The sequence below is a fragment of the Salvelinus sp. IW2-2015 genome, linkage group LG20, assembly GCF_002910315.2.
Source record: "Salvelinus sp. IW2-2015 linkage group LG20, ASM291031v2, whole genome shotgun sequence".
NCBI lineage: Eukaryota > Metazoa > Chordata > Actinopteri > Salmoniformes > Salmonidae > Salvelinus > Salvelinus sp. IW2-2015.
In genome coordinates, this window is record NC_036860.1 from 14,511,911 (window position 1) to 14,526,124 (window position 14,214).

Consider the following 14,214-nt stretch of genomic DNA (forward strand, 5'->3'; position numbering starts at 1 on the left):
GTATCATGTCATGTTACATTTCGTAATACAAAAGAAAAGGAAAAATTGCACCACCAACTAACCCTACACACATATACCAAAGTATAATAATTGATATGTCTTTACATAACACTTGGCTTCATCACAAACAAAATAGACTGATATTGTTTAAAATGCCTTTATTTTTGATTATGGCATTTTTAATTGAAGCAAAAGCTAAACTCAGACGCGTTTCGGCATCATGGCCTTGGTCAAGGAGTAACAAAGAAACAATGAGAGCATGTCTTCTTTTGAGCAAACCAGGTTCCCATCAGCCCTGATTACAGTGGGAGTGGTTACAGATTAGTCATTGGTGGACACCACATAGGAAACAGCAATAGGTAATATACATTCTAAATAGATATATCAAAACGCATATTAAGGTTAGAAGCATTAGAGGTCTAAGTGGTTCTTGCCTTGAATATGGAAGGACACAAATTTATTTCTCACCATTTCTGTAGGGTCTATAGTTTGCTATAACTACTTTGTGGTGTGTTTTTTGCCCTATTACCCTTTTCTATGTTTTATCTTTTGTGGTCCATATTTGCTGCCATCTAGTGAGCTTTGTAGTATGGCTCTTCTCACTCTATATTTTTTTGTCCTTCCATATTCAATTGTTAATCTTTTGTTGTTGTTGCTCTTTTGCACCCCAGTATCTCTACTTGCACATCATCATCTGCACATCTATCGCTCCAGTGTTAATGCTAAATTGTAATTATTTCGCCTTTATGGCCTATTTATTGCCTTACCTCCCTAATCTTACTACATTTGCACACACCGTACATAGACTTTTCTATTGTGTTATTGACTTTGTTTATCCCATGTGTAACTCTGTTGTTGTTTTTGTCGCACTGCTTTGCTTTATCTTGGCCAGGTCACAGTTGTAAATGAGAATTTGTTCTCAACTGGCCTACCTGGTTAAATAATGGTGAAATAAAAATAAAAAGGCCATAACTACTTAGACCTTTCTACTGCTTCTAACCTTAATATGCATTTTGATAGGGTATATATATTTAGAATGTATATTACCTATTGCTTTTCACTGTTTACTATGTGGTATGTGGTTACTCTGTAACCACTCCCTCTTTAATCAGTGCTGATGGGAACATGATTTGTTCAAAAGAAGACATGCTCTCATTGTTTCGTTACTCCCTGACCAAGGCCATGATGCCAAAACAGTGATAATGCTGCAGGGCCTTGCTCCGGCCAACCCTCTTGAACGTGAMGACAGTTTCCTTGGTTACCAGTGAGCATGCCTCTCCTTGGCGACCACCTCCAAGAACTGGGAGTGGCTTGCATAGAGGGATAGGACGGAGTCAAGGTCGATCCAGTGGACTTGCCCGGCATCATCGCCCGCTTGCAATGGYAGCTCGCTCACACTGTTACCTAGGTAACCAGAGCAAAAATCTACATTTCAGAGAACTGCAATGTGTGTACAAATAAAGAGCAGAATGGGGAAAAATGTAAAGGATAAGGAAACATGTTGCATGCTATCCTGCTGTGAGAATAGCCAAATCCTTATTGTTTTCATTGAATTTTGTCAACATTTTTCCTGCATAGATAAGACTGCCTTAACTTGTTGTTTATCAGTGTCTATAATATCATAAGAGTAATCATTGATTTACCTGTATCATCATGGAAGTTGACAGCAACCGTTTCCATCCAAGAGTTGTCATTATTTCTTGGGTCATCTACATAGCCCTTATAAACCTGAGAAGTAGATGAGGGACAGAGAGAGAGAAAGAAAACAAGTGTTTTATGTCAACTACACAAACAAATACAAAATGAAAATAAATATATGATGATAAATTCTTTCTAGCTTGCTGACCTCCAGACCCGGCGAGTTGAACAGCTGAGTGATGCGCTCGTGGATCCGCTCTCTGTCCTGGGGGGAAGCTGCCAGGGAATTCAGAGCCTCCTCAGAGAACTCACGCTGCAGGGTGAGGGACACCAGCTCCCCCGGGTCTACCATACCCTACACACTCAAACACACATCATCGTCCATAAGAATACAGTGAGGTGGCCAAGATGATACAGATGTTCAGAGCAGGTGAGCAAGAGGAGGGAATAGCAGGTGAGAGGAGGAAAGAGCTTTTTTTTGTATTATTATGAATAATTATTTGTTACCTTTATTTAACTAGGCAAGTCGGTTAAGAACAAATTCTTATTTACAATGACGGCCTACCAAAAGGCCTCCTGCGGGGACGGGCTGGGAMTTTTTTTAAATTAAAAAAATACTACAGGACAAAACACACATCAGGACAAGAGAGACACCACAACATAAAGATAGACCTAAGACAACAACATAGCATGGCAGCAAACATGACAACACATCATGGTAGCAACACAACATGACAACATGGTAGCAACACAACATGGCAGCAGCACAAAACATAGTACAAACATTATGGCACAGACAACAGCACAAAAGGCAAGAAGGTGGAGACAACAATACATCACGCGAAGCAGCCACAGCAGTCAGTAAGAGTGTCCATGATTGAGTCTTTGAATGAAGAGATGGAGATAAAACTGTCKAGTTTCAGTGTTTGTTGCAGCTCGTTCCAGTCGCTAGCTGCAGTGAACTGAAAAGACGAGTGACCCAGGGATGTGTGTGCTTTGGGGACCTATAACAGAATGTGACTGGCAGAACGGGTGTTGTATGTGGAGGATGAGGGTTAGACKGAGGAGGGAGGAAGGAAGGAGTTTAAAGAATCCCACTGACCCCTGGGATGGCCCATTCCCCACAGTCTCTCCTCTTGATGGACACAAACTGCAAAACTGGCAGTTTGGACACTGGGTGCGACACTTGCTGTCCAGCTGAGTCTCTCTTCCACCTGTAGGGCGGTGACACATCCAGTAGCGACAGGTTAAACCACGGAAACTACAGTACGCAAATCTACCCCTAACTCCATAGGCCAGGGGTATTCAACTCTTACCCTACGAGGTCCGGAGTCTTCTGTTTTTTTGTTCTACCTGATAATTAATTACACACCCGGTGTCCCTGGTCTAAATCATTAATTGCACACACCTGATTAGAGGGGAACAATGAAAAAATGCAGTGGCACTGGCTTCGAGGTCCAGAGCTGAGTATGAGGGTCATAGGCACTTCTGAGAGAGATGTACAGTTGAAGTCGGAAGTTTACATACACTTAGGTTGGAGTCATTAAAACAAATTTTTCAACCACTCCACAAATTTCTTGTTAACAAACTATAGTTTTGGCAAGTCGGTTAGGACATCTACTTTGTGCATGACACAAGTAATTTTTCCAACGATTGTTTACAGACAGATTATTTCACTTATAATTCACTGTATCACAATTCAAGTGGGTCAGAAGTTTACATACACTAAGTTGACTATGCCTTTAAACAACTTGGAAAATTCCAGAAGATGATGTCATGGCTTTAGAAGCTTCTGATAAGCTAATTGACATCATTTGAGTCAATTGGAGGTGTACCTGTGGATGAATTTCAAGGCCTACCTTCAAACCCAGTGCCCCTTTGCTTGACATAATGGGAAAATAAAAATAAATCAGCCAAGACCTCAGAAAAAAAATTGTAGACCTCGACAAGTCTGGTTCATCCTTGGGATGAACCAAACGCCTGAAGGTACCACGTTCATCTGTACAAACAATAGTACGCAAGTATAAACACCATGGGACCACGCAGCCGTCATACCGCTCAGGAAGGAGACGCGTTCTGTCTCCTAGAGATGAACGTACTTTGGGGCAAAAAGTGCAAATCAATCCCAGAACAACAGCAAAGGACCTTCTGAAGATGCTGGAGGAAACAGGTACAAAAGTATCTATATCCACAGTAAAACGAGTCCTATATCGACATAACCTGAAAGGCCGCTCAGCAAGGAAGAAGCCACTGTTCCAAAACCGCCATAAAAAAAAGGCAGACTACATTTTGCAACTGCACATGGGGACAAAGGTTGTACACTTTGGATAAATGTCCTCTGGTCTGATGTAACAAAAAAAGAATTGTTTGGCCATAATGACCATTGTTATGTTTGGAGGAAAAAGGGGGAGGCTTGCAAGCCAAAGAACACCATCCCAACTGTGAAGCACGGGGGTGGCAGCATCATGTTGTGGGGGTGCTTTGATGCAGGAGAACTGGTGCACTTCACAAAATAGATGGCATCATGAGGTAGGAAAATTATGTGGATATATTGAAGCAACATCTCAAGACATCAGTCAGGAAGTTAAAGCTTGGTCGCAAATGAGTCTTCCAAATGGACAATGAAGCCAAGCATACTTCCAAAGTTGTGGCAAAAAGACTTAAGGACCACAAAGTCAAGGTATTGGAGTGGCCATCACAAAGCCCTGACATAAATCCTATAGAAAATTTGTGGGAAGAACTGAAAAAGCGTGTGTGAGCAAGGAGGCCTACAAACCTGACTCAGTTACACCAGCTCTGTCAGGAGGAATGGGCCAAAATTCACCCAACTTATTGTGGGAAGCTTGTGGAAGGCTACCCAAAACGTTTGACCCAAGGTAAACAATTTAAAGGCAATGCTACCAAATATGGAAATGGAAATGTGATAAAATAAATAAAAGCTGAAATAAATCATTATCTCTACTATTATTCTGACATTTCACATTCTTAAAATAAAGTGGTGATCCTAACTGACCTAAGACAGTGAATTTTTACTAGGGTTAAATGTCAGGAATTGTGAAAAACTGAGTTTAAATCTATTTGGCTAAGGTGTATGTAAACTTCCGACTTCAACTGTATCTCTTGCCAAGGGGGTAGGGGTGACCAACATTGGGCACAGGAGTTGGTTTGACTTTAAAGAAAGTTTGTGGGAAGGTTAGGGTTAAGTTATCTGAAGAGTAAATGCATAGTTTAAGAGATGATGGAATAAAGTGGGAAAGTTACCTGGTAACAATGGGATCTGCTGCGTGATTGGGTCCCCACCGTCCCAGCAAACCTCTCCCAGTCAATCCAGTGCGACCGCGAGGATTTCTACAGGAGGACAAGAGTTAGTTTACGTATGATGAATTGCTACACATTCAATTATTTAAAATTGATATGAGGTCATATACATGTAGAACTCTGTAGCAAAACCCTACTTAGTAACATGCTGCAGAATGCTAGCTTATCATTGGCTAGTCAATGCTTGAACAGGGTCACACATTTGCCAACAGTTTCTTCTGACAGCTCATGCCAAGTAGGCATTTTGTTAGAGATTTTAAACATACACTCAGCAAGATGACATCAGCTTCAACAGTTTGAGACAACAAATGGCATGCTTGGCATATTTGAATGCAGTTGATGTTGTCTGTAAGTAGGTAGTTGTGTATTATGATGTCATCTTGCTGAGGGTCACCATTGTAGAACTGTGTTGGATGAAGGCTCACAGTGGCATGCCTTGCTCCACTCTGTAGTCTCCCTCGTGACTCCGCCTGTCCACATTGCCATCCAGAGCGTTAAACCGCGGGGAGAAAGACCTGTGAAATAATAKAACATTGTAAAAATACTTAATAATCATCAATAATGAACTAATCAGTTATAATCACATGTCAGTAAAACAGATGACAAAATGAATTTGAAACCCTCTCTCTCTCTCTCACACTCACCTGATGTCCTGATCGGCCCATACAGGCTTGATGAGTACAGATGGGGCAGTGTAGCTCACTGGTCTGTACTGGGGCCAATCAGTATTCCAGTCAACTTTGTCATCAGGCACTGGGAACCGCTGTGTCTCTGAGCTGGGGTACTTTTGGCATCTGGCCTTGTTGTGAGGGGCCGAGCAGGGCATAGTGAAGACACTGGGCGGTAGCACACACAGACTACAGCCACTGGTACTGAAGCTTTTACTAACTCTGGCAGAAAACTGGTAAGAAGAGAATGAGGTGAGAGGCCTGGGAAGAGAGAGAGAGATTTAATATCTAAAAGTAACATTTTAAGTAATCTTAGCAATCTATGACAATAGTAACATAAAACAGGGAGTAGCTACAATGCAGAGAAAAAGGCAGAAGGTGAAAAGAACAGATAACTACGCAATGATACGAATAGAATGATCATAGGTCTCCAAAATTACTTCAGAATGATTCCATACCTGATTCCCGAGGTGCAGAGGCAAAATGGAAATCCTAAAAGGGTAAGTGCTATTCGAATCGGCCCAACCCAGTTTCGTCCCACTCGTATCATAACCAGTTAGTCAACACAGTACAGGCCTGTATACACACTGATAATGCTGCAGTAACCAGGAAATACAGAAATCCCGCTGCTATGCTTTTTAAATAATTACTGAATTGTATAGGAATATTTCAGTGTTGTTGCGGACGGCGCAATCATAAATTATTTTGAAGCTGCCTTTGCTCATATGATTCGATGTTTAATTCAGTTTCAACACACTGTACCACAGATACAACACAGCCTGTCGTATCCAACGTGACAAATTAGTCACAGTGGGCAGAACAAGCAAGGAGGGGGGCAGAGCCAAGCACGAGCTAGCGAGTTCCCATTGTCGCGTTCTAGCATATTTCTGTTTAGGGAACTCCTACTCTGTGACGTGCGCGTGTTCAAAAACTCAAATCGCCCAGCACTCCTTCCAAACAACGCAATTTAAAAAAAATCTGTGGCAAAGGGTAAAATCTACAGAACTTAGTCCACTCTGTTCGTAGCAGATTGTAGTTTTGGGAACAGAAAACTGTATTGAAATCAAATGTTTTATCGATGAGAAAATTAGCACAACGTCTGCCAAAATCCATCTCGTTCCATCTTCTTCCACTGCCGGCCACTTGGCTTCCTATCATCACCATATGTGGTAGTGACTGGATACCCGGATGCTTCACACCTAAAGGTCTGGTGAAATATCTGGCTCATTGTTCTATATGTGACTGTACTGTCTTTAGTTTCAACCTGTGTTTCTGCTTCCGCATGTCGTCGTAACGTCATCGGCCAGTCTGCACTTTGATCACAAATAAAACAATGAGCCAGATGTTTCACCGGATGTATGAATCTGAAGCATCCGGTTAGCATTTCCACTTGGTGGCGTAGACATGAGAGGGATCAGAGAGGAAGAGAGACCCAACTCGGCGGAAAATCTGTCTCCCTCCAGCAGGTGGCGTTTTTTCATTGTTTCGCACACCAAGCAAAGAGGTTTAGTATGGAGGTCAATGAGTCGAATTTGGTCCCCAAATAGTGTCTTATTTGCTACATGAGGTTTATCTGATCAAATAGAAGTTTCGTAATGCTTAAGTTGTTACAAGTGTACTAATATAAGTAGGACATGTGACATCCCGACAAATTTGAGGAAAAAACACTTTATATTAGAGTTGTCTCAAGATGGCTATGCATATTCATGGCATGGGGCTAGTAGCATAGCATCTCCCTCCATTGAATACAGGCGGTTCACGTCAACAACCCTCATCAAATATTTAAAAAAGGATTGCAATAATGAGACGTATCCACCAATCCAATGAAAGGATAGCTAGACAGCCCACCGCTTTGTGGACAACGACTCTTGTTGTTAGGGCGGAGAGACATGTATCTTGTCAGTTTATCCATAATCTTTGGTGGGATACAGATTTGAGGAAAGAGAAGGAACACGAGACAGACAAAGGAGGTTCGATGACGTGAAAGCGTAAGAATGGCGCTGTTAAGATCAGAGATTCGTCTCCTGAGTTTACAACTTCGTTCAAGGTGTACATACCTACATCTCCTGATTTCAAACCAAGTAATACTACTTATAGTGTTTGTGACGCTCGCCGTTTGGTGAGACGTAGATCCGGTGGAAATGGCAAGACTGAGAATACCCTGTTTGTCTTGTTGAGCTTTGATACAGAGTTTCTTCCTGATAAGGTCAGGTAAGGTTATATTTGCTATTCTGTGAGGGCCTTTGTTTCGAACCCGCTTCGGTGCTTTAGGTGCTAAGGATTCGGACATGTTGCAGCAGTGTGTAGAAGGGAGATCCCACAATGTGAGAAATGTCCAGGAGGGCACAGTCAGAGGGAGTGTACAGTTGGGATAGAGAAAGCACTGTGTGTCACCTGTGGGGGTGCCCATGCAGCTGGGGATCTGAAGTGCCCTGTGAGAGAGACAGGTGGAGATTGCCAGAGTGTGATTGGGGAAGAACGTTTCCTATGCTGAGGAAGTGAAGAGAGTAGAGGATAGCCCAAGGGTGAGTGAGTCGACTGGGAGGCCCACAGTGAGTAGGCCTGAAGAGAGAGAGCCAGAGAGGATGAATTAGAGTAAAGTTGGATTTCTTGCTTTTATAGCCATTGTGATCCACTGCACGGCACTGATGGAGCGGAAATCACAGAAGTTAGATGTGGTAGTTGCAGAGGTAGAGAAATATTATGGTGTGAGAGATTTTAGTGCAGAAGATCTACAGGAGGTTTTGAGAAAAGGGGTTGTTGTAGGATCGTTTAGGGCCAAAGTAGTGGAATGGGGTGGTGGGTTTTTGGGGAAAGCGTATAGGTACAGGGTAAGATGGTGTGGCAATTAAGTTTTTCCCATTCCCCTTTGCCCTGTATTAATTTATTTATTTTTGTCACAATGTAGAATGCACATTCCGAACTGTAAAAGGCGGCAATATGCCAAAAGCATCTAGTCTTTCCCGGAAATTCACAAGAAGAAGAAGGCATTTCCACTCACCACCGAATATGGTGATGAGAGGATGCCCAGTGGCCGGCAGTGGGAGAAGATAGAGCGAGATGGATTTTGGCCGACATTCTGCTAATTTTCTCATCAATAAAACATTTGATCTCAATACAGTTTTTTGTTCCCAAAATTATAATCTGTTATGAACAGAGTGGACTACGTTTTGTAGATTTTACCCTTTGCGAAAGTAAAAAAAAAAAAAAAGTGTTCTTTAGAAGGAGTGCAAGGGAGAATTTAGTTATTGCACATGCAGACTTCAAAGAGTAGGAGTTCCTTAACGGAAATATGCAAACACATGCTAGAACGCGCCAATAGGATTTTGCTAGTTCGTGCTTGGCTCTGCTCACCTCTTTGCTTGTTCTGCCCACTATGATTAATTTGCTCCCATTTGAAACAACCCAGTGGAAGCAACAGTTAATATTATACCTCAGTTTTCTATCTTGGGCTAATTATAAAAATCTTTATTTTGATCCCAAATCATCCCCTGCTTAGTCCCCTACCCTCCCTCCCGGTCATGACTAGAAGGGATCCAGATTTTGTCAAATGAACGTCAAAAGTTMTTTTTTGTGGTTGCATTTTAGCTAACCCTAACCCTTTTCCTAACCTTAACATAATTATTCTAACCTACTATGTTAATTATCCTAACCTGCTGCATAAGTTCTCCTAACCTGCTACAAAATGTCAAATCTGATGTTAATATTACAAAAGCTTCTAGCCATGACCTATCCTCCCAAGCACTTGTGACAGACATTCCTACCTAAGCAATACGGTTGCTTACAATGTTCCCTCTCGTTTTTTTCAGCACTGAGCAAAATTTCAGGTCTGCTGAGCATAAACTTGAACATTGTGAAAATTCTGTGCCAACTTCCAGCGTGCGTTTACTGTGAACAATAAGGCTGTACCCACTTTAAATTACAGTTTTAACAGTGGCCATGTAGGCTACTGTGGCTATCTGATCATAATGTAGGCCTACAGAGAGTGGCCTACCATCAAAAACAATGGAGAAAATGCATCCCATAACATTTTAACATGAAAATAGCTGTTCTAGCGGCCAATATGTGGTGTTCAATGTAGGTCTACTTTCCATGACACTTTTGAAAAAAAAAACATGCAGGGCTTAACATTAACCTGTTTATCCACTTGTCCTTCAGACAAGAAGGTGACTGAAAATGTTGTTGTGTTGTTTGATGCAAGAAACCACTTTACAAAATAAAATGCATTATTATTCCTATATCATTATTACAGAGAATCAGACAAATTATGCTACCCCCTGCCTATTGGCTAATTAGCTTATTCAAGCCTGTCTCAAAATACAACCCTGCCTCTTTTAGACAAAAAAAAATATTTACCTGACTCACTTTTCAAAGATGTCTAGAAATAGATACGTTTTGTACTCTTGTAGGAAGCAATCACTCCCCTATTACAGATAATTCATAACTGGGCTAATAACTCACTAACTAGCAAACGATATGAACAAAATGTGCACGCTTGGCTACATGTAGCTCTCGCTTTGATCTCAAAACAAGTTTATCTACTCACCAACGCTCGTGCTGTAAACACAGTCCAGTTAAAAGTAAATGGCACAGATCCATATATGGCAATGGTCTATTTGCATATAAGCCTACTGCAGCTCTGATTGTTTATACAACACCGGTCTGTGTAAAGTACGTGCTGAGTAGTGCATGTCAATGCAATAGAATCCTACTCCAAAGTGTTCTGCCTACAACAAAATCTCTTACATAGTTTGTTTTGTTTCGGTATGTTGCATTGAAAGTGGCTAATATTGCACTGATTTGATCACAGTTGTCACAGTAAAGGGACACATTGATAGTGTTAACAGGGAAAACTCTAGAACAGTGGTCACCAACCTTTTCTGAGTCAAGATCACTTTGAGTCAAAATGCAAGCTGAGATCTACCACTCAGACTTAAAAAGCATAAGCCTATGCAACATTAACCAATTAAAAACAGTACTGTAGCAATGAGGTTTGTGCAGTAAGCTATAGGCCCAATACATTATCACTGCATATTGGCTTTGCTTGAATTGCCCTGCCAATGCATTGTTGTTCAGGAAATTTTTGTAAATTATATTTCAAAATTTGAGATAGGCTATATGATCACACCGATAGTAGATCTGTTGTTGTATTACTCATGATTTTTATTATATATTTCTTTATTTAACCTTTATTTAACTAGGCAAGTCAGTTAAAAACAAATTCTTATTTACAATGACCACTTACCAAAAGGCAAATGCCTCCTGCGGGGACGAGGCCCTGGGATTAAAAATAAATACAATATAAATATAGGACAGAACACACATCACAAGAAGAGAGACAACACAACACTACATGAAGAGAGACCTAAGACAACAGCACAGCATGGTATCAACACAACATAACAACAACATGGTAGCAACACAACATTGTAGCAGCACAAAAATGGCGCCGACAGAGATGGTCGCCTCGCATCAGGTCCATTAGAAAACAATGCAGTTATTTGTTTTTTTATGAATTATTTCTTACATTGTTAGCCCAGAAAATCTCAAGTGTTATTACATACAGCCGGAAAGAACTATTGGATATAAAAGCGATGTCAACTTACCATAATTACGACCAGGAATACGTCTTTCCCGAAGCGGATCCTTTGTTCGGACCTCCACCCTGGACATGCGATCTTATCCCAGAGGCCGACCCAAAACAATGCGGTCGCCGCAGGAGAGGCAGACGGAACGGCCTACTGGTCAGACTCAGAAGGCGAGCACACCATCCAACGCTTCCGAGCATATTACTAGCCAATGTCCAATCACTAGATAACAAGGTGGATGAAATTAGGGCACAAGTTGCCTTCCAGAGAGACATCAGAGATTGTAACATTCTCTATTTCACGGAAACATGGCTCACTCGGTATATGTTATCAGAGTCGGTACAGCCACCCGGTTTCTTCATGCATCTCCCCGACAGAAACAAACATCTCTCTGGTAAGAAGAAGGGTATACCTTATGATTAACGACTCATGGTATAATCACAACAATATACAGGACCTCAAGTCCTTTTGTTCACCTGACCTAAAATTCCTTAAAGTCAAATGCCGACCGCATTAAAGAGAATTCTCTTCGATTATAGTCACAGCCGTGTATATCCCCACCCCCAAGCAGATCCCTAGTCGGCCCTGATAGAACTTCACTGGACTCTATGTAAACTGGAAACCATACATCCTGAGGCTGCATTTATTGTAGCTGGGGATTTTAACAAAGCTAACCTAAGAACAATAATTCCTCAATTCTATCAGCATATCGAATGCGCGACGCGAGCTGTTASTATTCTGGATCATTGCTACTCGAACTTGCGCGATGCATACAAAGCCCTGCCCCGCACTGCATTCGGCAAGTCTGACCATGACTCCATTTTGTTGCTCCCAGCCTATAGACAGAAACTAAAATAGGAAACACCCGTGCTCAGGTCAATACAACGTTGGTCTGACCAATCGGATTCCACGCTTCAAGATTGCTTCGATCACGTGGACTGGGATATGTTCCGGATAGCCTCAGACAACAACAATGATGTATACACTGATTCGGTGAGCGAGTTAATTAGCAAGTGCATCGGAGATGTCGTACCCTCTGTGACTATTACAACCTTCCCTAACCAGAAACTGTGGATTGATGGCAGCATTCGCGCAAAACTGAAAGAGCGAAACACAGCTTTTAATCATGGCAAGACGACATGGCAAGGAAACATGACCGAATACAAACAGTGCAGCTATTTCCTCCGCAAGGCAATCAAACAAGCAAAGCGTCAGTATAGAGACAAAGTAGAGTCGCAATTCAACGGCTCAAACAAAAGACGTATGCGGCAGGGTCTACAGTCAATCACAGATTACAAAAAGAAAACCAGCCCCGTCGCGGACATCGACGTCTTGCTCCCAGACAAATTAAACAACTTCTTTGCTCACTTTGAGGACAATACTGTCACGCGGGACTAGGCGGGTGAGGAAGGAATCAGACGCAGAGAGTTCCACAGGGAAAAAAGGTGCACTTTAATACGGCACACAAAACACCACAAGCCCAAACACAGGGCGCGGTTAAATAAATTGGACCACCCAAAACACAGGGTGCAGGTCCAGAACATAAACACCTCTACCTTAACAACACACGTAACACAAAACAATCCCGCACAAAACAAGGGCGGGGACACATACTATAAATAAGGACGCTCATCAAACACATACAACAGGACACAGGTGAAACTAATAAGACACAACCAACAGACAAAGAAAAAGGGATCGGTGGCGGCTAGTAGGCCGGTGACGACGACTGCCGAGCACCGCCCGAACAGGCAGGGGAGCCAACTTCGGCGGAAGTCGTGACAAATACAGTGCCACTGACACGGCCCGCTACCTTAGCCTGTGGGCTCTCCTTCTCCATGACCAACGTCAGTAAAACATTTAAACGTGTTAACCCTCGTAAGGCTGCCGGCCCAGATGGCATCCCTAGCCGCGTCCTCAAAGCATGCGTAGATCAGCTGGCTGGTGTGTTTACGGACATATTCAACCAATCCCTATCCCAGTGTGTTGTCCCCACATGCTTCAAGATGGCCACCATTGTTCCTGTTCCCAAGAAAGCTAAGGTAACTGAACTAAATGACTATCGCCCCATTGCACTCACTTCTGTCGTCATGAAGTTCTTTGAGAGACTAGTCAAGGATCATATCACCTCCACCCTACCTGATACCCTAGACCCACTCCAATTTGCTTACAGCCCCAATAAGTCCACTGACGATGCAATCGCCATCACACTGCACACTGCCCTATCCCATCTGGACAAGAGCAATACCAATGTAAGAATGTTGTTCATTGACTACAGCTCAGCATTTAACACCATAGTACCTTCCAAACTCGTCATTAAGCTCGAGACCCTGGGTCTTGACCCCGCACTGTGCAACTGGGTCCTGGACTTTCTGACGGGCCGCCCTCAGGTGGTGAAGGTAAGAAACAACATCTCCACCCCGCTGATCCTCAACACTGGGGCCCCACAAGGGTGCGTTCTCAGCCCTCTCCTGTACTCCCTCTTCACCCATGACTGCGTGGCCATGCACGCTTCCAACTCAATCATCAAGTTTGCAGACGACACTACAGTGGTAGGCCTGATTACCAACAACGACGAGATGGCCTACAGGGAGGAGGTGAGGGCCCTCGGAGTGTGGTGTCAGGAAAATAACCTCTCACTCAACGTCAACAAAACAAAGGAGATGATCGTGGACTTCAGGAAACAGCAGAGGGAGCACCCCCTCATCCACATCGACGGGACAGTGGTGGAGAAGGTGGAAAGTTTTAAGTTCCTCAGCATACACATCACGGACATACTGAAATGGTACACCCACACAGACAGCGTTGTGAAGAAGGCGGAGCAGCGCCTCTTCAACCTCAGGAGGCTGAAGAAATTTGGCTTGTCATCTAAAACACTCATAAACTTTTACAGATGCACAATCGAGAGCATCCTGTCGGGCTGTATCACCGCCTGGTACGGCAATTTCACTGCCCTCAACCACAAGGCTCTCCAGAGGGTAGTGCGGTCTGCACAATGCATC

The 14,214-nt window shown here is 42.8% G+C and overlaps 1 protein-coding gene across 3 annotated transcripts; it reads right to left on the reverse strand.

Moving 5' to 3' along the window:
• Positions 1-143: 143 nt before the first annotated feature.
• nudt9 (nudix (nucleoside diphosphate linked moiety X)-type motif 9) lies at positions 144-6,937 on the reverse strand. Of its 3 annotated transcripts, none has more exons than XM_070433666.1 (8): positions 6,889-6,937; positions 5,601-5,885; positions 5,382-5,471; positions 4,900-4,986; positions 2,741-2,852; positions 1,847-1,993; positions 1,644-1,728; positions 144-1,404 (listed from the first exon to the last, which is right to left on the reverse strand). In XM_070433666.1, the coding sequence occupies exons 1-8, from the start codon at positions 6,906-6,908 to the stop codon at positions 1,259-1,261; spliced, it is 972 nt and encodes a 323-aa protein (XP_070289767.1). In that variant the 5' UTR covers positions 6,909-6,937; the 3' UTR covers positions 144-1,258. The 3 variants fall into 3 exon arrangements, with proteins under 3 accessions (XP_070289767.1, XP_023869304.1, XP_023869305.1); XM_024013536.2 differs by lacking the exon at positions 6,889-6,937 and adding an exon at positions 6,083-6,866; XM_024013537.2 differs by lacking the exon at positions 6,889-6,937 and adding an exon at positions 6,083-6,166 and having other exon boundaries at positions 5,601-5,857.
• Between the last annotated feature and the right edge of the window lie 7,277 nt (positions 6,938-14,214).